Source organism: Hesperophylax consimilis, chromosome 19 (assembly GCF_061612785.1).
Source record: "Hesperophylax consimilis isolate HC1 chromosome 19, BYU_Hcon_1.0, whole genome shotgun sequence".
Lineage (NCBI taxonomy): Eukaryota > Metazoa > Arthropoda > Insecta > Trichoptera > Limnephilidae > Hesperophylax > Hesperophylax consimilis.
In genome coordinates, this window is record NC_142854.1 from 2,733,965 (window position 1) to 2,761,465 (window position 27,501).

At 35.2% G+C, this 27,501-nt stretch overlaps 1 protein-coding gene across 1 annotated transcript in view; it reads right to left on the reverse strand.

Annotated features, from left to right (window-relative positions):
• Positions 1-27,501, reverse strand: part of LOC149414653 (nose resistant to fluoxetine protein 6-like) — a 45,102-nt gene that overhangs the window by 9,780 nt on the left and 7,821 nt on the right. The window contains exons 3-13 of the mRNA XM_089643188.1: positions 25,584-25,819; positions 23,241-23,434; positions 22,568-22,701; positions 21,866-22,013; positions 20,486-20,641; positions 16,223-16,345; positions 14,133-14,378; positions 10,936-11,031; positions 10,021-10,150; positions 3,432-3,606; positions 2,758-2,900 (exon numbers count right to left, since the gene is read on the reverse strand). Coding sequence (XP_089499314.1) covers positions 2,758-2,900; positions 3,432-3,606; positions 10,021-10,150; positions 10,936-11,031; positions 14,133-14,378; positions 16,223-16,345; positions 20,486-20,641; positions 21,866-22,013; positions 22,568-22,701; positions 23,241-23,434; positions 25,584-25,819 — 1,781 coding nt within the window. The remainder of the gene's footprint in view (positions 1-2,757; positions 2,901-3,431; positions 3,607-10,020; positions 10,151-10,935; positions 11,032-14,132; positions 14,379-16,222; positions 16,346-20,485; positions 20,642-21,865; positions 22,014-22,567; positions 22,702-23,240; positions 23,435-25,583; positions 25,820-27,501) is intronic.

Genomic DNA, 27,501 nt, shown 5'->3' on the forward strand with positions numbered 1-27,501 from the left:
TAAATGGAATATTGTATATAGGGAGATTGGGAACTTCTTGAAGATATTGGAGGGAAGATGACAGAGAATTATAGAGATGAAAACTTTTAATTAGGAGAGGAAAACATTTTTTTTTCATTCAATCTTTTGTTAGACTTCAAATTAACACTTAACCGATTGAGGCTTTGTTTAATAGGATGATGTGATAACGATAAAGCCTTGAAAATATATTTATTGGCAAGGAATTGCCTTCTGAAAAATAATGGAGGTTCCCCACATTCCACCTGAAGCGCATTAATTGGAGAAGACTTCATAGCTCCAATAATCATTCTGAGGGCTTTTGATTGAATTCTTTCCATTATCTTATCTGAATATTTAGGGAGGGGGTCAAAAAGGAATGTGCCATAATCCAAGTGGCTCCGAACTTGGGAATTATACATTAATTTAAGAGTGGTAGGATGAGATCCCCACCATACTCTGGAAACTGCTCGCATCATATTAAGTCCCTTTTCACACTTTGTAGAAATTATCTGAATGTCCACACATTCACGCTTCCACAAGCCAGGATAATTTATGGTTCAAAAGAAGACCAAAGAATTTGATTTGAGTAGCGGTTTGTAGAGGCACGTTATCAAAAGAGATTGAGAAGTGGGGAATTTTTATTTTGCGCGTGAAAGCCACGACCCTTGTTTTAGATGCCGCCAAGTTCATCCCATTTATTGACAACCAGCTTTTAATATATTGTAAAGCCAAATTCATTTCCTTAGCTGCAAGAATAATATTTTTATGTAACAAATATATAAGGATATCATCCGCAAAGTAAAGTCGCTTGATAGAAAAAAGGAATTACTGAGTCTAGGTCGCTTATATAAATATTAAACAACAGAGGACTGATAACAGAACCCTGGGGTAAACCTCTCCATAGTTTGCGCCTTAAGCATTTAGAGGAAGACTCAATAATAATGGACCTATCTGTGAGCAAATTAATAATAAATTGGACTAATTTCGGGGGGATTTGTTTTTTAATTAGCTTTTCTTTCAAAAAATTCAGTAAAACATCATCGTAAGCTGATGAAAGGTAAAGAAATGTGGCCAATGTATAAGAATTTAGGGATTGAGAAACTCGGAAATCAGTTGTGAACAAACTTAAATTATCCATTGTAGATTTCTTTTTCCGAAAACCATACTGATTTGGTGAGATAATATCTTGACTTTCAACAAACCACTCTAGTCTGTTTTTTATCAAACGCTCCGCTACTTTCATCAAACATGATGAAAGAGCAATAGGCCGATAAGACGAAATTTCAGATGAATTTTTTCCAGGTTTTAAAATGGGAATGATTTTTTGAGTTTTTCAATCATCCAGAATTAGTCCTGTTTCAAACATATTATTAATAAGAGATAAGAAATATTCAACCGCCATATCAGAAAATGATTTAATGAAACTATAAAATATTCCATAGGGACCCGGAGCAGAGTCAGAAAGGGCTCTTATCACTCGTTTCATCTCATCAATGGAGAAAGGAGCATCTAGCCAGTTAGAGTGGGATGGATACGGGAGGCCATCTTAGCTTGTGCACAGGAGAACATACGTATCGGGTACAGGAATAAGAATATAGGTATATGCTCTTATAGCCAGTTAGCCCTAATGGCACTGTAAAGTAACCGATGCGACTCCAGACAGGTGATGGAATCCAGGACTGTTTACAGAACTCGCTACCATCAATAAAATAACCGTTATCTGGGTACCAGGACATAAAGGTATTGAGGGCAACGAGCGGACTGACGAACCAGCAAGGAAATCACCACTTGCGTGATCCAAGCTGGCCGTAGGAGTAGCAGCTTGCCACACTAAAATACATATTGAAAGGTGGGTCGAATCCCGTCACTGGGAGGAATGGGAAAGGGCACCCGGAATGAGGCAATCCAAAGTACTCATAAACGTACCAGACCCAAGGCGAACCAGACAACTACTCACTGATGGAACTGGTAGGACTACTGACGGGACACTGCCTTCTCAGGAGGCACATTCAGTTGTTGGGAGTGGAAAACACCAACATATTCACCTCTGGTGCCAATATAGTACCAGAAGACTTAGCTATATATCCAATGACAACCCTGGTGAACTTTATTAAAGGGACCGGATTACTGTTAAAGGTATGAGGTAAAATGAGAACTACATGTCAACTGTCTCCGCTCAAAAAAAAGTATCCAGTCTGTTCAGATCTTAGTGTGCTGAAGCTCGTTTTTTCCAATAAGAACAAACTATATTTTTCAAAATATTAATTCATTCAAACTGACTAAAAATAACACAAATCATAGTAAATATATTGAATTAGAATGGAAATTATTATTACAAACATGATTTTAACCACAATTGACAAATCAGCACGGTCATTGGTGGAAAAATGACGTACAAGGCGTGCATGTAAAAGTAGCGATGCGCATAGGTCTAAAAAATAACGTTTAACGGTTGTGCAGTGATTTGATTATTGATGATGAACAAGGGAGAACGTTCCTGGGTCGATGCTGCCAAAAAGAGATTTTTGATTTAATCTTCATGAAAAAGTTAAAGAAAAGGAGGTTCGGATCTAAATGCTAGATGACCGAATTCTACATAAAACTCTGTCAGCAGTTTCAGATGAAAGACATCCAGTAGGCCTCACAAGGCAAAGTTGGAAAGCAATGGACTGCGGCTGCTAAAGTAGCCCGGGACAGGAACCCAAATAGAACAAGATGTCAAATTATTATTTTGATTATAAACACATTGAAGCTCACCGTAGTAGGAAATCCAAACTCCCAAGCTCTGTCGGTATAGCTGACGATGACCTTTATGACCATGGGGTTGATGAGGTACACACAGTAGGAGGCTTTCCCAAGAGGAATCCAGAAGCTGTGAGACAGGAAACTGTTTATGAAACCTGAAAACACAAATACTTATTAGAAAGGATAATCAACAGACTACTCAGCCTTTTTCTGTACAGGTAGGCAGGGGGAGATAGACTGCACAACTGTGTCTTGCAGATACTACTTGCTTCATCCACATGAATACATTGTCTAATAAATAATGTTACTCTGTTATTCTGATTCTTGACGTTGCCCAACTCATATATTTAATTCACACAAATATTCTCCTTACACTCCTTTCTACGGTCATTCGTTTCACATGACCAAACCACCTAAGCGTCCATTTCTCAATCTCACTCATTACGCTTACATCAGCCTTGATTTTTTTTTTAAAACTCCGCATTTTTAATAAGGTTTTACCACCCAAGAATCTCATTTCTACAGCAACAGTCTACTTTCATCCTAGTTCCATGCCTCACTGCCATAATCGTACATCTTCTTTTGGAAATTTTTTATCGAAGCCAACATTTTTTAGTCTTCTATTCATGGAATTTCCTGAATTTAACCTTATTTTAACACCCTTCCAAATGATTTGCGAAACTCACCACCGTTCCCAGAGAGGCAGGCCAGCATGAGCCACACAGTGCTGATGGCCCAGACGGTTCTACCGAGGCCCATGTACAGTGCACTGGACAGTAGGCTCATGTCCTTGTCTGCAAAGCCAAACATAATGCTCGTCCCCAGGCCCACTCCAACCACCCAGCATAGAGTCACTCCTATCTGTAATGGAGCCACGTATATTAGTTTTCAACAGAAAATTATTTGTATATTTTTTGGAATAACGTGTACGAGTAAAATCTCAAATTGTAATTTTTAATTATTGAAGATAATATTAGTTACTCTCAAACGAAAATAAGAAACGGAAAAATTGAAAAAGATTCGATCGCATCAAGGAATTGAACCCAGGGCCGTCAGCCTTGCCGGGCGCGTATTTCAATAGGAGGCAGATTTGTTACAATAATTGTAATTAATAATTCTCATTCTAAACTCTTTTTGTTTCTCTCATTTTGTTCCTCATTTTCATCAATGATATAACCAATTGCTTCAACGATGTCGAGGTATTGCTCTTTGCAGATGACATCAAACTATACAAGAAAATAACTGATATAAATCATTGCCATATACTACAGTCAAATATTAGTAAGTTTAGAGATTAATGCGTTCAAAATAATTTATTTTTAACTGTAGTAAAGTGCAAAACCTTGACTTTCTTCAGAAACAAAAATCCTGTTTTATTCGAATATTCCATCAATAACATTGCTTTAGAAAGAGTCACGGAAATGAGAGATCTTGGAATTATTTTGGACGAAAAACTAAGTTTCACCAATCATATCCATAAAATCGTGAACAAAGGTATGAAAACACTAGGCTTCGTGTTAAGAACAACTAAAAACTTTAATTCTTTACAAGCCATTAAACTATTATACGTATCTCTAGTAAGAAGTCTAATTGAATATAACTCAGTACTTTGGTCTCCATCTTACAAAATTCACATTAACAACATTGAGCGAGTACAAAAAAAATTTCTACGTTTTATAAATTTTAAATTAAATATCCCTGTCGAAGACTTAAAATACAATTTCTTATTAAATACTCTAAAAGTACATACATTAGAAGATAGACGTAAAATAAACGATTTAACGTTCTTATTCAAAATACTTAACTCTAAATTCGACTGTTGTGAACTTCTGCAACTTATAAACATACATACACCCACAGTAACAACACGACAAAATACAATATTCTACAGCAGCACACATAAACGTAACTACATTGCCCACTCTCCGATGCAACGACTTCACACCATGGGAAATCATTACTTGGGTGATGTTGACATATTCAATACCAACTTGGCAAGTTTTGTGGATCATTTAAAACATTTATTTCAACAATACTCCTAAACACATCATGAAAACCTACAAATAGCTGTAATTTTCTGTTTTTGTTTCTTGTGTTTGTATGACTTGTTGCATAGATTTTATCAAATGTAATTTTATTCTTATTTTTTATGTTTCAAAGTATTTGTCAAATTAAAATTATACTACCAACCATGTAAAAGTCCTCTGGGCGTTAAATAAATAAATAATAATAAATAAATAAAGTCTTTTTATAAGACTAGAAAAAATAAAATATTAGACACATAAACTCGTGTTTAATTAAAGGCGCGCATTCTCCAATCTTGCACGGGTTTGCAACGCAGTCAATAATTGCGCATGGTGTTTGCAATTATAAACCCTTGTACGATTAGAGGACGCGCTCCTCGAGATATTGATAGGTATTCGAACAATTGAATGGAGCAATTGTTAATCAATTGATTGAGCATCGAGAGATAGAGGCCGACTTTGTTTTTGAGGTTTGAAATATACCCGCAAAAATGGTTACTGTCTGGCTTGTGTTTACACAGCCAGGCCCCCCTTTCCAGCTGGCCGGAGGAATCCTGCTGGCTCCCTGCGCAAGCACACGTGCCCCAACTGCCTTTCTCAAAGCAACCCCCCGCATCAAATACTGACCCGCGAAGACCCACGCTGGCCTCATCAAAATGACAATTCATCACACCTACAAAGAGTGATAAAGCAAAAACTAGTGTAATGGTGAGATAATCAGGATCAAAGTAGTGGAATTTATACGGCAGAGCAGAGACCACAGCTAAGGATTATAGGATTAGTTTTCTGTCAAGTAGGTAGGAAATCAGTAAATAAAAAAAAGATGAACTTTATAAATAATTTATTAATTTTTTATTTATTTATTAATAATTTATTTGATATCATTATATCTATTTGTTACACAAAAAAGATAATAAAACACTTATTATTATTATTATTATAAAACTATAATGTAACCATCAAAAGAACAAAACATGGGAGTGCAAAGTTATACCAATGTAACATTAAGAATACAAAATATAAACATACCAGATGGACTCCTGAACACACTATGCTAACTAAACGTAGCCGAATATCGTAGGAAAACAACGGATGGCGAACGAAAACTTGATTCTGGTAGAGGGGAATGGACCCGTGACGGGACCACGGATCAAACGGGGACGGCGTGGAATCCAGGGAACCTAGGTCATCCTTCACTTTGGGGAGGAAGTGCGCTACACCTTCAAGGAGCGTCTCTAGCCTCAGGCTGGTTCTGGTAGAGGGGAACGGACCAGTGACGGAACCACGGTTCAACCGGGGTCGGCGTGGAATCCAGGGAACCTAGGTCATCCTTCACTTTGGGGAGGAGGGCGCTACACCTCCAAAGAGCGTCTCAAGAATCTCCATCCTAGAAGCACGTGGTCCAACCAGTCTCCAAGACTTACGTACTATGGAATAACCAACAGCAATCCGTGACTTCACGACGCGGGATTAAACAGGCATAATATTCTAGCCACATCCAGGACCAATCATTTTACAATTTCAAGTCTAAAAAACAATTTCCACAAAAATGGCCAACTGCCTACACCGAAAAAGTTGGATTCACATAACATCCACTAAAAATAAAACCGTACACGAAATATTCGTGTTAGGAAAAAACACCCCGCGCCCTTTTTAAAGATAAAAACAACTTGGATTCACATGATTTACTCAGATTAAAACACCTCCATGGTAAGTGACTAATTTCCGCACAGCCAGCCCATGGCTGTTCGGGAGGAAGTGACTATAAACAGAAACCAATTTTGTCTTCCCCGAAAAATTGCCAGTCTCCAAAAAAACACCATAGACAAAATATCCAAATAGGCAAGAACTGCACTAGTCACATAATATTTATGTGACACTAGGTTAAATAGCTTACATAGGCAACTTTTAAACCCAGTTTTTGTTTCATCACTTGAATTGACTCTATATCACTTTTTAGAGTTATGCTGAATTTTAATTTTGATGAAATATCATAGAACCGCCGCTGCAGAAGCACAGAAGCAACCATTGCTACCCGTGCCAGGAATTATTGCAAGATTTAAATAAATTGCTCAATCTGGGACCAATTTTTGTGATTGGATTCGATTTGAACGCCAAACACAACTATTGGAATAACCACAGAGGTAATGCGAACGGATATACGCTCTTTACACACATGCAGACAAATACCTATTCGATAATGGCGCCCGATAGACCGACGTTCTACTCGCATCGCGCGAGATACCCGAGTACATTGGATATTGTACTCGAGAAAAATGTCAAGACAATCTCACCGCTGCCAACGCTAGAAGAGCTTTCATCAGACCACCTGCCCGTAAGCTTCACTATAGGAGGCTCGACTTCAAGGAACCCCAGAAAATAGCGCAATTATAAGAATGCCAACTGGGAAGGATTGAAGAAAGAAGTCAACGAAAGAATAAATCTCACTTCGAGAACTCTGCGCTCGCCACAAGAAACAAGCACTCTCACGGAAATACTTTTGAGACACACACATACCTTTCAAAGTACACTCATATACAATCAAGCTTCTCGAATATGTTTTATCGTTCATCAAAGACAAAAATCGCCTGCGACGCATATACCACCGCACACGCGACGGTTATTTCAAGACAGCCTACAACTGCCTGTAGAGGGAAATCAAGAACAAAATTGCAGATCTTAAGTGCGAACTTTGGAATAAAAAAGTCGCATCGCTCACGCCAAATGACAATTCCTTATGAAAAATGGCAAACGCGCTGAGACACAAATGGCCTGAGACACAGACGGCCTTTGCAATCCGGTAACAGACCAAATCGTACCTAAATCTCTACGAGATCTGAGCGAATCAGAGCATACGAACGCTGTCGACATACACTTTGCTCTGCTAAGCGAGATTGCAGTCACAATCAAGAGATTGAAAACGAATAAAGCGCCGGGAAATGATTAAATAAACAACATTACACTACAAAACTGTTCAATGCCTGTCTCATAACCGGGCACTTCCCCCAGATGTGGAAATCGGCGACCGTGCTGCCCTTCATCAGTCCTGATCAGTCTACTATCTACGTTGAGCAAGGTATTTGAACAGATTATACTCAACAGGCTTGTCCCACACTATGACGACAACAAGACTTTGCCAGACGAGCAGTTCGGCTTCAAAAAGAGGCACTCTACAACTCACCAACTCACCAGAGTAGCGGAATTCATCTCAAGAAAGTTCAACGAACTCGCTTCACCGCCGCTGCCCTCCTAAATCTAGAGAAGGCATTCGACACCGTTTCGATAGACGGGCTCGTGCACAAGTTGAACCCCACCGACACACCCATATACCTAACGAGACTAGCACAAGATTACCTAAAGAATAGATCCTTCAGAGTTTTCATCAGGAACGTGCTATAATCAACGCGTGAGATTCCAAAAGGCGTGCCACAAGGAAGTCTGCTGGGACCCTTCCTCTTCATCCTGTTCACATATGACCTCCCCCGAGACGAGAGATGTAACCTGTCTATTTTTGCAGATGACTCAAATTCTATGTTTCCTCGCTCAAAGCAAATACCAATGATATACCTACAGAGGCCGCTTGACGTGCTCGTTGAATACAACTAAAAATGGCGCCTGAAGTTAAATGATGCGAAAACCGAAGCCATCATGTACACGAGGAAATAGCAGAAAACACCTGACTTCAACATCGAAATGGGAGGACACGTAATCGAATGGAAAGATGAAGTCTGGGCAAGACCATGGACTCACGCGCCTCAACTGGAAATCTCACCATGCCAAGTTGCACGCGGGCACGCGACAAAGCCCGCTACTTCCAAAAATCAAACACCTCATCTACTACTGACTTATTCGTCCGGTACTGTCTTATGCGATTCTCGTATGGAGCAGTATGTCACACACGGACTACACGAAACTACAGACGCTTCAAAATCTCTGCATTAAAATCACTTACAACACGACACTCAGAACAAACTTGAAGAGACTACACGACCGAGAACAAATACCGACTTTGTACGAATTTACACACAGACTGACTGAACGTTTTACAAATCAATCAGACATAGTAAAAATAAACTCATACGAGACATCGGACAATACAATTCCCCGAGCGAATTTACCTTAAGGTACACACACAGACTCCTGATGAACCACGACCATATCTGGTCTGACTCAGATTCAGACGCGGTCGAATAAGTAACGAGCAGCAGGTATTTCCTGATATCCCGACTTCCCTCCCGAATATATATTTTGTATATGTATTTATAATTTTTATGTATGTTTATTCTCTATCTTCCCATAAGTACATAATAACATAAAAACAGACACTCACACACCTCAAAATGCAGGACATCATATTGCGATGTTTCTGAAGGCCGCCTCTGTTTCAAGTTGACAGACGGCCGATAGGCTAATACGGAGGAATTCCCTATAATATTGCGCAGCTGAATTTCCCCCCCAATCCCAACATAACACAAACAGACATGTATGTAGTATATAGCTGCTGTCGGCTGCTGGTGATGCTGAAGCTGGAGAATATGATGCTCCAAAACATGCCATTTTAGTAGGGTTTTTAGGTAAAAAAAATTTCCCTACCGAGAAAACACAAGGCCTCCAAGTCTATAATAGCCAGGTAGCATTTTAAACACCTATATGAGGTAAAAATTGAGAGGCGCAATGACGCCGTTCTATTTGTATAAAGAACATAAACTTTAAATTCAGTCAATTTAATTCATGGAATATAAGAATCTAGAAAATGAAAAAAAAATGCGTGCCTCGAATTAAACACGATTTAAAGAGAATTAGCGTAAAAACTCACGCGTGTTTCTAGGCAGTACTTGCCTATTATTGTGAACACGGAAAAGGAAATACGTTGCCGGGGCTTTGTCAATCCATAGATGTCATTTTCGTTTGAGAGTCACTAATATTGTCTTCAAAAGTAGTTAGTAGTGTATAATTAACATTACTATTGGTGCTATTCTAGTGATAATCTTTTACGTTCCTGCTATTTCCCAACAGTTGCTCATGCCTAAACCTAGGTGTCCCTGCACTCCTTTGTCTCCCAAGCTGATGCTGATGCTGTGCCAAAATGATGTCTGGCAGACACGGCACAACAACGAACTATATTCGAAACTCAAGGGAGATCAGTAAGAGTGGAGGGGTTTCATAGAGGCGACCAAGTCTCCAAGAGTTGCACCACCAATGATGCAACATCAACAAATGTGTTTAGACTATACTTAAAATAAGAACTTACCTTATTGATAGGCAGTTTACCATTGAAATATTGAAGGAAGCAACCCCCGGCAATCCCAATAATGTAAGGACCAATTCTTGTCCAGGTCGGGGAATATACCAAATCAAAGTTTGTCCACTCATTATCAACGCTACAATGGAAAATAAAAAATGTTAATTAATCAGAAAAATTATTATTTTTTTACCTTCAAAATACCAACTTTAACTACTCGATCAAAATTTCTAACAATATCAGCTGCAGTGGAAAACACAAAAAAATATTAATTAATAAAAAAAAATGTTTTTAAAATTGTTAATGGTATTAAAGACAGACTTAATTTATTAAGCCTAATCAGTCTAATCACCTATAACATACCAACTAGAACTACTCGATCAAAATTACTAGCAATATCAGGACTGAGTCATTTAGATACTCACTTATCTTATCTATACTTAGGTACCTTGATTACATGCAGTTGGTAATAATTTCGCAGAAATTGTAGATGTGTTCAACTGCATGGAATATCGTTACAAGAAAGCTATAGTAACATACCTACCACAATAATATTAATATCTAAGCTAATTTTTCAGTATATCAATTTTTAAATGAATATTTTCAACGAATTTATAAATTATAATAACTTACGTACTGAAGCCAGACTTATCAAACGATCAAATAGAGTTAATAATAAAGAAGAGTTTTAACTAATATATTATTTTTCACACACATATTAATGACTGTATACATGTACAAACATACTTGATTTATATATTGTTACTTTTTGTAGTTGTTTTAAAAATTAAAACCTTCTTTTGGCACTGTATTATGCAGTAAATTTTGTAAAATATGAATCACGTTAAAGCACATGGGCGTTCAAATTAAAAATAAATATAGGATTAAAATCTATTCATAAAAGTTTTATTCATATATACTTACAAAGGAATCATTCCAGCAGCATAAACAGTGTATCCAGTGTAAACGTTGGCAACTACGAGAATCGACGCGAAAGTAAACATTGCCAGTTTCAAATATCTGAAAGGAAAAGTGCACATTTTTACATAAGTCTCAACTCAACCGTTTGCAACTCTGAAATTGTTCGTTTGTTCTGTTTCCGTTTTTGAAAATCTGCTGTATCCATTTTATTATTTCAATTTCTCTTCTGTATATATGCTGATGCCTCGTGCACCATCCCTCCACTCAACTATGACTATAATATTGACTTGAATGTTTGCCAAATCTTACTTGTAGAGGTTTATCAATCCTTAAATAATCTTTCTAGCAAAAAAATACCGACCCTGATTGCATTCCAGAAATCTTGCTAAAAGAATGTAAATATTTTTAGCTAACCCAATTTGTATACTGTACAACTTATCACTTTAATCTGGAACATTTGCTGATTCATGGAAAATTTCAAATATTCGACCCATTTATTAGTCCGGAACAAGTCAAATATTGGAAATTACAGACAAATATCAATTATATCTAATATTCCAAAAATATTTGAGTCGATAATCACAAAGAAAATCACTTAATTTTCAAAAATGTTCTGATTGGGGAACAGTATGGATTTAGATCAACCAAATCCATAACAAAGTATGTCCAACCATAACAACTAATTTAAGGTCCTACCATAATTAAATACCATTGTTAAAGCTTTAGAAGACAACACTCAGGTTGATGTCCTCTACACTGATTTCTACAAAGCCTTTGACAAAGTTTATCACTCGATTCTCAGGGCCAATCTTTATGCTATAGGAATTAGAAACCCTTTGTTATCATTCTTTCACTTCTACTTGAGTGATAGAAAACAAAGGGTTAAAATAAATAACTTTGAATCCTTTAACATTGTCGTAACGGCTAGGCTGGCGTTCCCCAAGGAGCCCATTTGGCTCCGCTTCTCTTTAACCTTTTTACTAACGATATCACTAAAGTTCTTTCTCACACACGCTTCTGGACTTTTGCTGATAAGATTCTTAAGATAATTAAATCCTACCTTGACTGTATACTATTTCAACTTGATATTGATTTATTTAATGATTGGTGTAAAATAAACGGCAAAAATGCAAAATAAATGCAAAAATTAGTCCTTTTACGGAACCAAAAATCCTGTCCAGTTTGATTATAAACTAAATAGTGTTTGTCTATTTACTGTCACATCTATCAAAGACCATGGGATCACTCTAGACTGCAAACTTTCTTTGTCAACTCACCGTCAAGTCAAAGCATTAAATTTTATGGTGTAAGCCTAAACGAATTTCGACAGTCTTTTTTTTATTATTTAGGAGAAAAAACAGATACAGATATCAATTGACAAGAATATACAAAACATCAACTACAAAATTCACCTGCATCCAAACTATTTCTCACGAATTGACTTAAACAGCAGTTAAAAACATTTACAAATATTTTGACTTATAAATAGGGAAAAAATATATACATTAGAATATTATTTTACAAATAGAGATTTGAAAGAAATGCGCAATATCCTTATAAGAATTTACAAATTATTTGTGAAAAAATTTAGAGGGTCAAACAAAAAAAAATATATATAAATAGATAAACAATGTTAAATAGAAATAAAAAATATATATATTTAAACGAAGTATGTCTAAGTTGTTTACTTTGAACTTTGTAGGAAAACAGTCTTCATTTATCTACTAAAAGTAGTGCGTGTATCAAAAAATAAGTCAGAGTCCTTGAGGTTTTGATTCTGATTAAGTGATTCGCACATTCTTCTGATTGGATCCCTGACACCAGCATTTGTACGCGTCCTGCTAATGTGGAATAAGTCGTTAAGCCTTGTTACTCTGGGTCGTACTTTGAAGTTTATTAATTTCAGTAAGTCGGGACAGTCAATAACGTTGTTACAGATTTTATACAGAGTCATGAGATCAAGGTATGTTCGCCGGTTAGATAGAGTGGAGACGTTATAACCAGTCCGCCTCAGCAGTACAGGACTACCTAGTGAGGAGGACTAAGAAGAAACTATATGAATGAAATATTATAGATTTTTATATAATGTAAATCTCATCACACCTTATTAAATAGACACTAATAAAAAAATTTAAAAAAAACTCGAGAGCATATTTATTTACCCGCGTTTGGGTGCGCTCATTCTGTAATTTAGGCATCGCAGAAATTGCCTTTGAATACTTTCAATATTGTCTTTATAGATATCGTAAAGTGGATTCCATATGGAGGTGCAGTATTCATGTTGAGAACGGACCAGAGTGTGGTAGAGAAGAAGATATGTTTCAGGTTCAGTCGATACGTAATTTGTAATTTTAAAAGCCCTTTAAACCTTCTTCATGCATTGTAATTGTAATTGTCTTGTTACACTTGTCTTCCATCTGTACATTTTTTTATTATATGTATATTGTTATTGCTCATCATTTATATATGCTCTCCTTTCACTGCCATCTCTGTTTCTTATTCGTGTAAAAAATATTATATTATTAATGGACTATTTGTCAGTAAATAAATAAATATTTGCAAGCAATATTTAGTAATTACCGGGTGACGTATGTAGTGTACAGGTGTGTGTATGAGTGTGTGTGTATATACGCATGGAACAGTTTATATCATTAACACGATGCTCCTTTTAAATATGACCAGAAAATCCTTGAAAAGTGTTTAGTCAAATATTATTGAATATTTTAGGTACATTATTTTTACGGATACAAACATAAAATATATAAGTACCATCATTAATTTTATTGCATTCTTTATTATTACCTACCTCACTAGTGTTAGAGTTTAGACAAATTTACTATACGCATTATTTTCTTCACATAGTAGGTACTATGCACAAAAAAGTTTGAAAAAAGAATTGCAAATGTTACATTTCTTTGGACAAATTGTATAATTCCTATTTAGAAATAAAAAAATAAATGTTACATAAAATATTATATGGTTTACCATATCAAGTATGTGGGTAAGTCAAGTAAGTATAAAGTGTTGTAGTACAAATCTAATTATTTCAGAGGTTATTTTGCTTTTCATTTATTAAATAAAAGAACAACAGAACTACATTTATGGAAATGTATGAGTGAGCGATTAATTGCTAGCTTATCAAAAAGATTCCAAAACTAACTTATTTGTTTAAACACCGAATAAGAACAGTTAAAACTCACTTGGTGGATATTGTTAGCAGCACTGCACCCACTAAGAAGGTTTGCATATCGCTGCCAAGGTACCAACTCCAGGACATGCACATCTCCGCCTTGGGGAAGAGGTTGTTGACGAAGAGCAGGTTCTTCCACCAGCTGCTCTGGCAAGTTATGTCGTTCCTCTCTTCCGACCACAAAACTGTTTGCCGATGCCTCATGGCTGATGTCGTGTAAGCAAAACCGAGGGCAAACAGATATGCCGGAAGTAATCTGAAACAATCGGTGATCAATCCAATATTGCATTTGTAATTTGTTTACCTTTCTTGAAAGAATTGGGTTTGTGCACGGACTATATTTATTTCTATATTTATTTATTTCTATACATACATTACAGTGTCTACCAACTATTTGCATTTGTATATAATACATAAATTTAGAACTGTTGTTAATATGGTGTTTTATGCTGGGTGTGAGGTAGGTTTGAGTAGGTGACACTGTGGTGGGTAATGTTATATGTTTCGTGAACACCTCACTGGGAGAACCCGTGCTGAGGTGTTTACGTGGTTATGATTAAATGGTACATGTATTTATGTGTATTGGTTATATTTCCTTATATAAGTGTAAGTTGGGATTTTAAATTTTTTTTAATGGTTATTGTACATTGTTATTTAAAGAAAAAGGAAAAAATATTTATTTATATGCACATATATACATACACCCATGTATACACATACATACATAAATACACATATATGCATGCATACACACATATAAATAAACACATGTATACATACATACATTCACATTCATCCATGATTATGTTTGGTTTGGTGTTATAATGTTTTGTCTAAAGTGGATATCTTGTTTTTTGATCCAGGCTGTGATCAGTTTTTTGTGAATTTTTGTGTATGTATTTCCCATTAGTAGTAGTTTCAGAGTGGTGGGCATACAATAAAAAAGTTTTGTAGCGTAATACTGGAAGTGTCTTTGTCCGTGTGTGGTGTATGTTATCGGTATGTTCAGGGTGTTGTTTGTTGTCGACCTTGTTTTTATTGTTGCTTGAGGTGGCATTGGAATGTGTAGTTTCTGTTGGAGGAAATTTAGTAGTGCAGATTTGGCAGCTTTGGCAGATTTGTGCGGACTATACTATCTATTCGTTTTATGGAATAACTTAATGAGTAAAACCTCAAATTGTAATATTTAATTATTGAAGACAATATAAGCGATTCTTAAACCAACATTTGAAACAGAAAAAGATACGGTGGCATCTAGGACTTGAACCCAGATCCCTCGCCTTACTGGGGCGTTGATCTACCCTATCAACTTTGGTCATATTTAACTGTATCATACTTCGAATAAGAAACTACCTGTATTATCTTCATTTTCCCACTGCACATTTTTATTTATTTATTATTAATCGATAATAATTGATTGCTATCTTTATGTATGATCACAAGATTCAACCCGTACTAAATTCAATCTAGGAAGTATCTTGGATAAATATATTTGATTTTTATTTTAATGTGTGACATCTATTAACTCGACCGTATTTTTCTGATGTTTCTGTTTCAAATTTTCGTTTGAGAATGAATCTAGCAGAACATCTATTGATTTCAATTATTATTTTAAAAACATTTTTTTTATATCACAAGTGTCAAAATAAACATGGATTCGTAAAATCGAATGATTACTGTATTCATATTAGGGTCGTAGTAGAAAAGTGTGAGTAGGATGTATTATAGGCAATCCATGAATGCTTCTCTCAGGTAGGTATATTTAATTTTAGGGTATGAGAGCTTAAAGAGGTAAATAATGTAAAGATACTCTCAGTATCGCCCTCATTAAGAATTGAAACGTTGCTTGAAATGGCTTTAGCTGTATTAGGTGACCAGATCTGAATATTTAGGTACTCCCCCCCTCCACCTTCCTCTTCACCATCTAAAGCCTCACAACAAACCCCAATCCGTCATTCCCCAACGGCGTTCACACGTTGGCGAGTTGACGCCAACTTTGGTCAAGGCGTCATTAAATGTTACAGTACAAGTGAATTCCTTATGTGAATAAAAATCACTACGTAATATGGAAATTCCTTATGTGAAAAAAGGACTGCTAACCTTGTTATTCTGTGTAAAGTTGATAGACAAACTGAGATCATCTTTTTGCTCAATGACTCCGTGACTCCTGCTTTTGCCTTTTTTATCTCTGATCCCAAGAAACTATATCCCAAAAGGAAGCCACTGAAACATTAACATTTTGAATGGATAGAAGGCAGAATTTTCATTAGTTTATTATTTTTGTACATGATTAGATTTATTTACACCTCACCAGCGTTGTACTTGTTATGGTAACCGGATAAAACAGAACAATGACAAAACAGAACATGATAAAAAAATGTTAGGTTATGTTAGATTTGTTGTTTGTCTGATCTTTTCTTAAATTTTCAGTTTTTTCACTGTTTTATTCTGTCATGGTTATTCTTATCAATGGTTAGTTTTAGTTTAGCATGGTTATCATTGGTTAGTTTTTATTTTTTATGTGTTTATATATTTTAAAAATTAGTACTTATATTGGAAGATATGTTTTTTTTCACTTTTGTTGTAAAAATATATATTCGTTGAATAAGGGATACTATAATAAGGTATAATAAGGTAGACTCATCTTTACACTTAGTCTCAATTATTATTATTATGTAATGAGCAGGCAGCATTCTGCTGATGCGCTCATATCTGATTTCACAACAAGTTTGACAGTAATTGAGTAATTAACAGTAATTAACTCCTTTGAATATTTTTCACCAATATATGACCTATACATATATGGTGAAAATATGAATATTTTTCACCATAGATAAACACATTGGCGGTTTAAAATCAACAAATTCTACAGGAATTGATGGTTTATTAGGTAACACACTAAAAAAACATTAATTTTAACTCCATTGCTACATATTTTTAAAATATACTTTAAAGAGGGACATTTTCCCGAACAATCAAAAATCTCCATCATAATACCAATTCACAAATCGGGAGAAACGCACATATTAGAAAATTAAATACCTATCTCCTTGGTCTCAAACCTCTCAAAAATATTTGAAAAATAGAATAATGAATTACCTAGAACAAAACAAAATTCTGTCCCAAAAATCAATATGGCTCCTGAACACTGGCACTGAAGATGCAATATTCGATCTGACTAAAAAATTAAACACATCTGTTGATCAAAATAAAAAAAAGTTTAGCTATATATCTAGACTTAAGAAAAGCTTTTGATACGGTAAATCACAATCTACTTATTAAAAAAATGAATTAAATACGTTTCATAAATGATACATTAAAAATTCTTACTAGCTATCTCAAAGAAGGAAAACAAAAAACAGAAAAGGAAATTTTTGTAGTACTGAAGCAGGAATAAAAAATGGAGTGCCACAGGGAACTGTGCTTGGCCCAATTCTCTTTCTAATATACATAAACGATTTATGTGATTTTATGATCCCTGGTAAAATTGTATCTTACGCTGATGATACAGCAATAATATTAAATGGAAAATCCTGGTCTGAAACTCTTTTGAAGGCATCAAAATGTATTACATATGCTTTAAGATTTTCACGGCAAAAAGTATTTTTGCTATTTGTTTTTGGGGTGTTATGCCGTGTTGGGCTAATTTCTTCTTTAGCCAACGTTTTGGACAACTTTACAGTGTCCATCGTCACATATCTGCCCTGATGATGGACACTGTAACGTTGATCGAAACGTTGGCTAAATAAGCAGTGCGCAACACGGCATAACACTCCAAAAACAAATAGCAAAAAAAGTATTACATATGTCTCATCATGGCTTAAAAGCCAAAGTTGAACTTGGAAAAGTTGAAATGATCAAATATTTGGGTATATACCTATATTGATACAAAATTAAATTGCAATCACAAATGAATAATACCGTCTGCAAATTAAGATATCTTACGTTCAAATTGTACAGACTAAAAGAAGTGCTCAATATCGACAAACTAAAATTTATTTATTTTTATTTGGTGCAATCTTCACTCATATAATGGAATAATAGGATGGGGCGGTGCGCTTCATGCACATATAAAACCTTTAGAAATAACTCAAAATTATATTATAAAAGTTTTGTATAATCGGAAAAGAACATTTTAAGATGAGTTATACAAAGAATCTAAACTATTCTGTCTCCTTAAACTATTTTTTTGCAAACTTTGAAATACATCTTTAAAAATAAAAACAAATTCGAAATAAATGAAAACAAAATCAACATTAGAAATAATAATGTATTTTATACTCCCCAAACGAACACAAAACAAATGCAAACACACTGCAGTTTCATTGGACCTCGTCTTTCAATCTTTTACCGAAAAATATTCAAGTAATAAATAAACATCCTTAATATTTAAGAGTTAAAATTTTGGCTTTTCAATACAGTAGTTGAAACTTTTTTTGTTTAATTTGTATCAATTTATGTTTTTCATAAAATATTCACCACATATTACACTAAACACTTATAACTTCACTATACATTATTGTAATCACTTTTTATACAAACCGCTTAGACAAATTGTAATCTTGTTTTTGTTTTATATGCCCACAGTTTGTGTCTTTCTAGGTACAATAATATAATGTATTTAACTATATTACCCACACACAGCTGCGCCTTAGTGGGTTCCCATTTGTTTTTTTGATTTTTAAAATATTGTATTTACTTTATGTAAAAATTGGGAAAAATAAAGGTATTAAAAAATAAACTAAAAAGCATTCAATAAGAAGATGATTTGAAAGGAAGATATGTAAATAAGAATCTTAGAAGGTGCGTGCTAATATTAAAAAGATCATAATTAATGGACGTAGCCGAAAATATATCGAATTAAGGAAAAGGAATAAAGCACAAGCAAATGGCGCAAAACGTCGCTTGCGGTTGGTTCGTTCCTTTTCATAAGTCGAGGCTCGGCCGCAAATTTAGAAGCAGCATAAAATAAAATAACTGCATCAGATATAGTTTTAATAAGTTTCTGAGGGTACTTGGCGATTTTTTTCCACAGAGGGATTTTATATAACTACCTAATCGGCTGAGTAAATTTGACATTTATTTCACGCCTATTAAGGCTTTAACATTCATATATATAAAAAATATTTACGAAATTATACAAGAAAATAGTGCAGGAAACGACTTTTTAAAACAATTGCAGAAAAATAAATATAAAGTCAAAATATCACTGAACTTGATCTACACAGCATGCAGGACTTCACAGTCTCGGAAATAAATACTCTGATCTGGGAGATATATTTCATCTTAAAAATAATCAATATAAATATTGTTTATTTCAATTCTTTTATAGATCGAGACACAAATAGACATCTATAATTTCCGCAATATATATTTTTTTATTTTGAATATCTATTTATGTGAGACTTCTTATCATTTTTACTAATGTATCTTATTTTATTATATGCTTTTGTTGTAACATTTAATATTTTTTTTCTTTTTTCGTTGTATTATGTTTCCTTTATTGTTTTAATTTTGTAGAATCTATAATAACTGTGATGCTCTACTATTAAACTTTGTAGTGTGTAAAAGCCCATTAGGGCGTGTAATAATAATAATAATAAATATATCAACCACATCGTAGTATTTGTTTCCTAGCTGTTGAATCCGTCGCGTCGCATAGAAGTGTGATATTGGGACGTTGATATAGAATTGCTACAATAATATGGTAGGTACTGTCTTGTAACCGACCTGCTTGGAGTAAGAAAACAGATTACATATAATAAATCAGGGGTATCAAACATTGAATTAATGATTTTATACAAACAGGTTAAATCGGAAATAATTCTGCGATCAGATAATTTTATTAAATTTAATGAACAAAGTACGTTATCGTAATTTAGGTTTTCTCTAGGAATGCCCAATTTGAAATAGGGAGATAAATCACTTATATTTTTTTGAGAGCTAAATAACTTAAAATGTTGAAGAGAAATATGTTATATATCGGTAGAAATTCGTCTTAGTGTATTTCATATTAATATTTATTTGAAATGCTTTCCCATCATCCTGTAATACCAGACATGTTGGATAAAGCAGAAATCACGCAAGAGGGCGCGCTTTTGTCCAACATCCGTCTCCTTTATCCAATATCCAACGTTAACACACAAGATTTCGTCACTTAACATCCAAATTAAAAATGTGTTTTCTGCGTGATTTTAAACAATCGAAACATATTATACTTAAAAATAATAATTTCTATCTAATTTGATTTTGTATGCCTTTTTCGAAAAAAACACTTTAAAGCTCAATTTCTCCCTATTTACGTTTTAGTCTGTTGGATAAAAACGAACTAGGTGATTTTGAATAATTCAGTGTATGACAAACCTCATGCTGATGAATGTGTCCACAGTGAAAGAGGCATTGGCAAATACTTGCAGGGGTAGATGGTCTGATATGTAGTAGACAAATGTTCTATTGAAGATTGAGTCACCCATATATACCATTCCATGGTTTATCACTATCCAGATTGTGGTGACACATCTGCAATTGAAGGGTTAAAAATATGCATTGATATAAAACAAATTTTGTTATTCATTTGTTTTTAAAAAATATATATATTTTACATAGGTTCTACAAAAGAGTAAAAATCTCTCGTTTTACATATTTTTTCGTTTGCACGGTAGGTATTACGAGTACCAGTAAGTTGTATTTCTAATACTTATCATTAAAGTGTTACTTGATTTAATATGTATGATATTGAAAATAGGGTTTATTCCTTACAACTGAGGAAGTGTATGTGTTAAAAGTAAGTTTGATTTCCAAAATATTTTCTACGGTACCTACCTAAATATGTAGTTATGCGATTGCATAATATTGTATCGCTTTCATGTATTTGTTATCATGGTTAACGGAGGTAGAAAGACCTAAGTAATGTTTTATTTTCAAAATGTTATTAAATTCACAAGGTAAATTTCAATTGAAAAATCATAGGTCAAAAACAACCTTGTTTTTTTCCTAAAACACAGGCTCAATTCACAATACGACATTATGCAACTGACAAAAAAAAGATTAAAAATGTTTAATTATACCATCGTGATGAATTGGACAATAGAATAGAAATTATGAAGAAAAGCATGATTTTTTTTTCGCACATCACGTATCAAAATTCATTTGGTTCGTGGCACTTTTTGAATCAACCAATCACAAACAGTTTTGTGGTTATCTTAGTGTACCAATGAAAGTCTCAGTTTTTTTAATTAGAACGTTTATTGAAGGAAACACAATCGCGCGTTTATTTACAGAATAATACGAGAAAGCATTATAATATTTTAGCGCGGAATGCGAGCGACTAACTAGGTCAAGGTTACGAGCGCGACGTCTCACCGTTGTCTGAATACTGAATACTCGCTGCGTCGGGCCAAGCTATAGTCAAACCGACGGCGGTGGTAATTTCGCGAGACCGCTGGTAAACTGGAGGTTGCTCGCTCAGCATAAAAACATCATTCAGGCATGTCTGATATAATGTTAAACTTATTTTAAATATGTCGATATTTGAGGTGATTTTTTTTCCGTACTAAGAGCGTCTAAATAGAAAATGTTTGCCGTAAAAATGTCCCCCTCTTCCAGGAGGGAATCCCTAACTATGATGCGAATGATATAGCTACGCCCTTGGTTGTGCATCACTGTGGTATGTAATAGAAAAGTAACCGTGTTTTTTTTAAGGTACAAAGAATGATTAATAAGAATAAGCAAATATTTACTAACCTTATGCCAAAAAGTGGCAACATCGAATTATCTTCACCGGGAGATGTGCTGAAAATATTCCTGGCATTCATATCAACGCTAAAACAACGTATGAACTTCGCTGCAAAACTGATTTTCGGTGGTTTTTTCGGAGCCACGACAAACCCATCTATAAAATATATATATTTTTAAATTTACCACCCAAGTAAATTTCAATCAAATACAAGGTATAGCAAAGAGACAGTACAATTTCAAAGGGCCGTACATCCCGTTTGGTGGGGGTAGGAACTTGGGAGGGGTCTGATTGTCCCGAGAGGGTCGTGCCGTTTTCAGTCGCTACTATGGTTTGGCCCGAACAACAACGGGGATTGAAATAGCCGTCCTTTCGTCCCCTCCCAACGGGCCTTCCGGTTGAAATTTGCGGCTTCTTCCTGTGAGGCTACCTGAAGTGAAATGTTTTCAAATATCGGCTTTACACCTTGGAAGAACTCGAGGGTCGAATTCGGGAGGAAATAGCCGCTGATCAAAATGCGGCCGAAAACTTCAGAAATAATCTTCATCAATGTATCGCTACATCTTTCTGATGTCATCTTCAGGACTTCACGCATAAAACGGCATGATGTACTAAATAAATTAAACCCCATTTCTGTTTTGCCCCACCCATGTATATAATTATGTATAGTTAATTATTATGATTTAAGTGTTTATATTTTGGTAACTTACAACTGGTATTATATTTGCAATCGTTTTCTTTTACAATGACATCTTTTCTGCTTTCTTCGACCATGGGTTTATAAATGGTCACATCGTATATTGTCCCCACGACGCACAGTGCCAATGTAGTAGCAACGCTTACTCTAAAATCAAAGGGCATTATTTAGAGACATCAAATAGAGACAGAAAGTGTTTCAACGGAAGCTGAAGCGGAGAACTACCGGAAAACAGATTCCGCGAAGAATATTTTAGCATTACATTTGATTCAAGATAAGTTCGCTGTTTTTGAAAGTATTTCTAAATAAAATATTCTTAAAAGCAGATGAAACTTTTATATTTAGTATTACACAGCGCACATGCCTAACCACTGTTGCTAACGAGATCGTTCTAAAAAGTTGCCTTAAATTTGCAAAAGCAGAAGCGAAAGTTGAAAATTTGCAGAACTTCAACATTTGCGGAAGCAGAAGCAAAGTCATAATATTTTTGATATTTTTCTACTTTTCTTTCTGGGCGGGTTCTAATATTAAAATGTTATTTTTGACATTAATTTATTTAAAAATAGTTTTTTTTTTGCTTTTCACAGAGAAATGCAAAGGTAAATAATAAGCACGTTCAAACGGTCATCTTAGAAGCGAAAAGAAGCCTGCAAACTTGGTTCCTATTGATTAGGTTAAAAACTCACATGAAAATCTTAAAAAGTCGGGTTTGTGTCCAGGCATAATCGTCTTCAGTTTTTTTGACCCCCTCCATGGTGAGACTCGTCTCGTAGATTTGTTGGTAGGCAAGGATCCCAGATTCAAAGTATTCTTCGAGGAATCCATAGATCTCAGTCTCCGTGCATGACGAGGGCAGGCAGAGACCCAGAGTTATTCTAACCTTAAAATACACGCTAAAAGTTTAGTTACACCAATTCCTACAACATACCATCTACACTCACATTCAAAAATAATATTCTGTTATTATTGCCGTCATCGCAGGCTATTCTAATATTTAAAAAAACATTACCGGTAACTCTATCAATACTCAAACGCTCCACTAAAAAACACAGTGAATTTTTCACTACGATTTCCGTTTTTAATACCCATTTAAAAAAAAACAATCATTTGATTCAACTTATTGACAATAAAAACACAATTCAGTCAAACCAGGTGAGTTATTCTAACGTTTAAAAAACATGCTCAAAGTCTACTGGCACCAATTTATACAATTTGATAATCACATTCACATTCTTGCATCGTTTCATAGATATTTTCTTGTCTGTTATTCTAAACTCTTTGCCTCTTCTAACATTAACACTCGCTTTCATTATCTCGTAAAACGGAACAATTTCCAAAAACATAATTTTGCAAAAACCAAGTGAGTTATTACAAAAATAGTGACAGCCGGCGCACGGCGAGCGATTACCCTTGGGATTCTAAAGGTTAAAATACAACTGGTAAAGCGTTCCGAAGGTTAAAATATAACTGGTTGGTACCTACCCAAAAAAAGTCCCGGGAAAAATGTTCTTCTAATTTTAAATTTTACTCCACGTATTGGTAGGCAAGATACATTAGTTCCACTTTTAAACAAGCAGTATAAAAATATTATAGGTAGGTACTATATTATTCAACTTCCATAGAAATACAAATTAATAGAAGATCCAATCAGGGAAAGGGGAACAAACCAACTGGGGCTGAGCGGGGACGTGCCACAATGGACAGCGCTGCAAATTACTTAGCGAACTTTACTTTTCTGCTCATGGTCTGGTTATTTCAATGTGCTGTGCGCTTTATGGTGATCGATGTACGACTGATGATATAGTTTATTCAAAGCATTCTCGAACCCTCATTGTGCCAAAATATGGTCACGTGGTTTGCCTCCAGCTCGTACAAATGATGGTGCTGCCACACGCAAAGCTCACATCAACAGATAATATAAAGCACAATAGCGCTCGCCATACAATCCCATACAGACCCGACACACGTAAAAAGATAACGCGCTATAAGTGTGGTTCTGAACTTCGCTAACCGAATTTATTTTACGTAACCGCTCCCGACGCGATATTTGAAAAGTTATGCGTCCCCCTCTCCGCCGTAAAAAGGAGAGGGGGTCATTTTAATTACGGAGCTACCGACTAAGTTCCGTGTTCCCTTTGACAGCCATGACATAAGCAGCCTAATAATGCATTTCTTATTTATTATGTTAGCTCATATCGTCATGTGTGCTAGTAAATTTAGAAACATAAAAAAAAAACTTTATTTGGCAAACATACTTAACATATATTTAAAATATAAATATAATCAATATTTGAATTTGAAGTAAACAAATTTTCGCCCTTTCAAAGTTAATCATATTTTTAATCTCAGTATGTTTATATGGTAATATCATTCGGTTTTTTGATAAAAGTTGGACGGCTTGGACGAAAGTTTATTTTACAATAATTTATTATATGTCGCTTTCGTCGATCGGCGTGCGAACTGCGAATTTCCTGATTCGACGGAGAGGTTATGTCAGGTTATGTGAAAATGCGCTATTTACGCGCAGATTGTTTAAAATCTAAAAAGTTTATAAATAGCATTTATAATTATATAGTTGGCGGCATCATCATCTGAGGATGAGCTGTCCAACAGATCCAGCAATAGGCGACAAGTATCATCCATTTCGAAAACGTGCTCAAGCTGTCAGTAAGTAAAGTTGTCACTTTGACAGATGAAATTATGTTCCTCGGCCGCTCTCGAATTCAACTGACCCCCTCTCCTACCATAGGAAGAAATATTTGATAGCGTCGTGTGTCGGTAGAAAAGATGATGCGCTGTACATTAACTTTTGATGTGAGCTTTGCGTCTGGCAGCACCATTATACCCTGCAGATATTAGGGCAAGTCTATTAATTTGAATGTCTATGGTAGACACCTATTTTAGCTTATCTATATTTGAAAAGATTATTTTTTTATTTTATTTCCTCAAACATCTAAGAAATCTACGGTTTCCAAGTTTGAAAAGATCGCGGTCAGAGGGAGGGACTCGCAAAGGAAATGATTGAATACCTCATGATCCCAATGCACAAACGCCTGGACAGTGGAGTTGTGCGTAAAGTAAGCGCCGTAGTAGTGGACCGGGAAGGGCGGGAGACTCTGCGGGGTCTCCACGGTGAAGGGGCCGCTGGTCCTGCTGACCGGGACTCGCTTGCTAGAGGTGGAGGCCAGGCACTGCTGGCGGGACCCCAGCCAGTAGGTGTTGCCCCAGTAGAGGCCGGTGGCCGGGACCCCCGACGCGTCGAACACTAGAAAACGAAGGTATTATCAACAAACTTTACTAATAATTCTGTACAATCCTTTGTCACTTGTCACTCTGTCATGACTGGCAGCTTATTCCGGGGTTTGGCCTTGATACATGCGGCAGTATCTATGTAGTTAGTCAGATAGCATGATTAAACCGACGTATAAAAGGGTATATCTCTTTCGTATTGTATCTTTTTACCTAAGTAAGTTGTACAGTCAGTGCGATAATAAACAGTATAAATAGTGTACCCGTCCTGAATATTTCTCTAAGGTATCTAATTAAATCTCTACCAGAAGTACCACGCTAAAGTATTAGAAACTGAAACCAGTTCAACACAAATCATCGCATTGTGTCGTCATTATCAGGTTATCGTCGGTTATGTAAGACTTATTAGGGACAGAGTGCTCGATAACAATGGACCAAAAAAGCCGTCTACGAAAAAAGCAATTCGAGAACAATTTGAAGATATATGGAAAATACCAAAACCTACTTAATTTTATCTAATAACGTATCCCTGTTTCATCAAATACCCAAAAAAATCATAAAACTGCATTAACCCTTAATTTGATGTTGTTCACTGAGGTAAACATATTGAAAAAAAAATTATACCAGATATTCGTACTTTTTAGTGTGATTTTCTTTAATAACGTTTAAAACGTCGCAGGTCATCTGTTCTTAGCAAAGTATTTATTAATTTGTTTTCTTTAAAACTAGTTTTATTTTCAAATGATGGCATTTAAACGCCCTTGAGGTGATTTTCTCACGAAAACGGCGCTATCCAAATAATCCAATCATTATTACTTGATTTGCTAAATAAGTTTTGTAAAATAATTTAAAATATCTTTATGTGATTTTTGAATTTGTAAACACTGATAAAGTGGTTTGTTCATCACAGTGAGCATTGTCAAATCCCTATAAAAAAACGTCCTACTCAATATGTTCACTGTGGTCAACTTGGCCAAATGGGGTAATTTGTGATTTTGCCTATTGGATATTATCAAATAAGGACGAGCCGCAAAAATATTTTAATGCGCAGTCGGAAACTGGGGATATTTCCGATGCTGATAATGAAAATGATTTGCACGGACCTCTCTCTTCTTCTACTTCACCTTATCTTGACTATTTTACAGAATGTCTTCAACTATTCAGCAATTTCGACACTGATGGTGCTCCAGATGATCAAACATAATATTGTAAAGCTCAAGTGAAGCCAAAGACGTTCCACTGACTACAATTTTATAGGAAATGTTCACAACGTCATAAACCAATAATGATACGATTCCTAAACTGTCATCTTTACCATCTCTTCCATCCTTATTTTCTCAGGCTAAGACATCAGTATAAGTTATACCATCAGCAAGGAAAACTAGGTTCAGGAAGTAGATTGCTTCGGTTGCCAAAATACCGAAGTTTGAGCTGAATTATAAATGGAAGATGGATGAATTTTTCACGGAGAACTAATACTATCGTAGAAAATTCCATTGATTTGCCTGATGGTGATTTTTTGGTTTCTATTTTTCTCCTTACATCGGGCAGACATTTTTTTTCTCCCTTTAACGCATTGGAAAATCATTTCAAATGAATGAACACGAGTTTCGTGATTTTCTAGCCAACCCTATAAAAAGCGGATATAATGCCGTTAAAGTCTTCGAAAAATTTTAATCTTTTTAAAAAATATTTTAA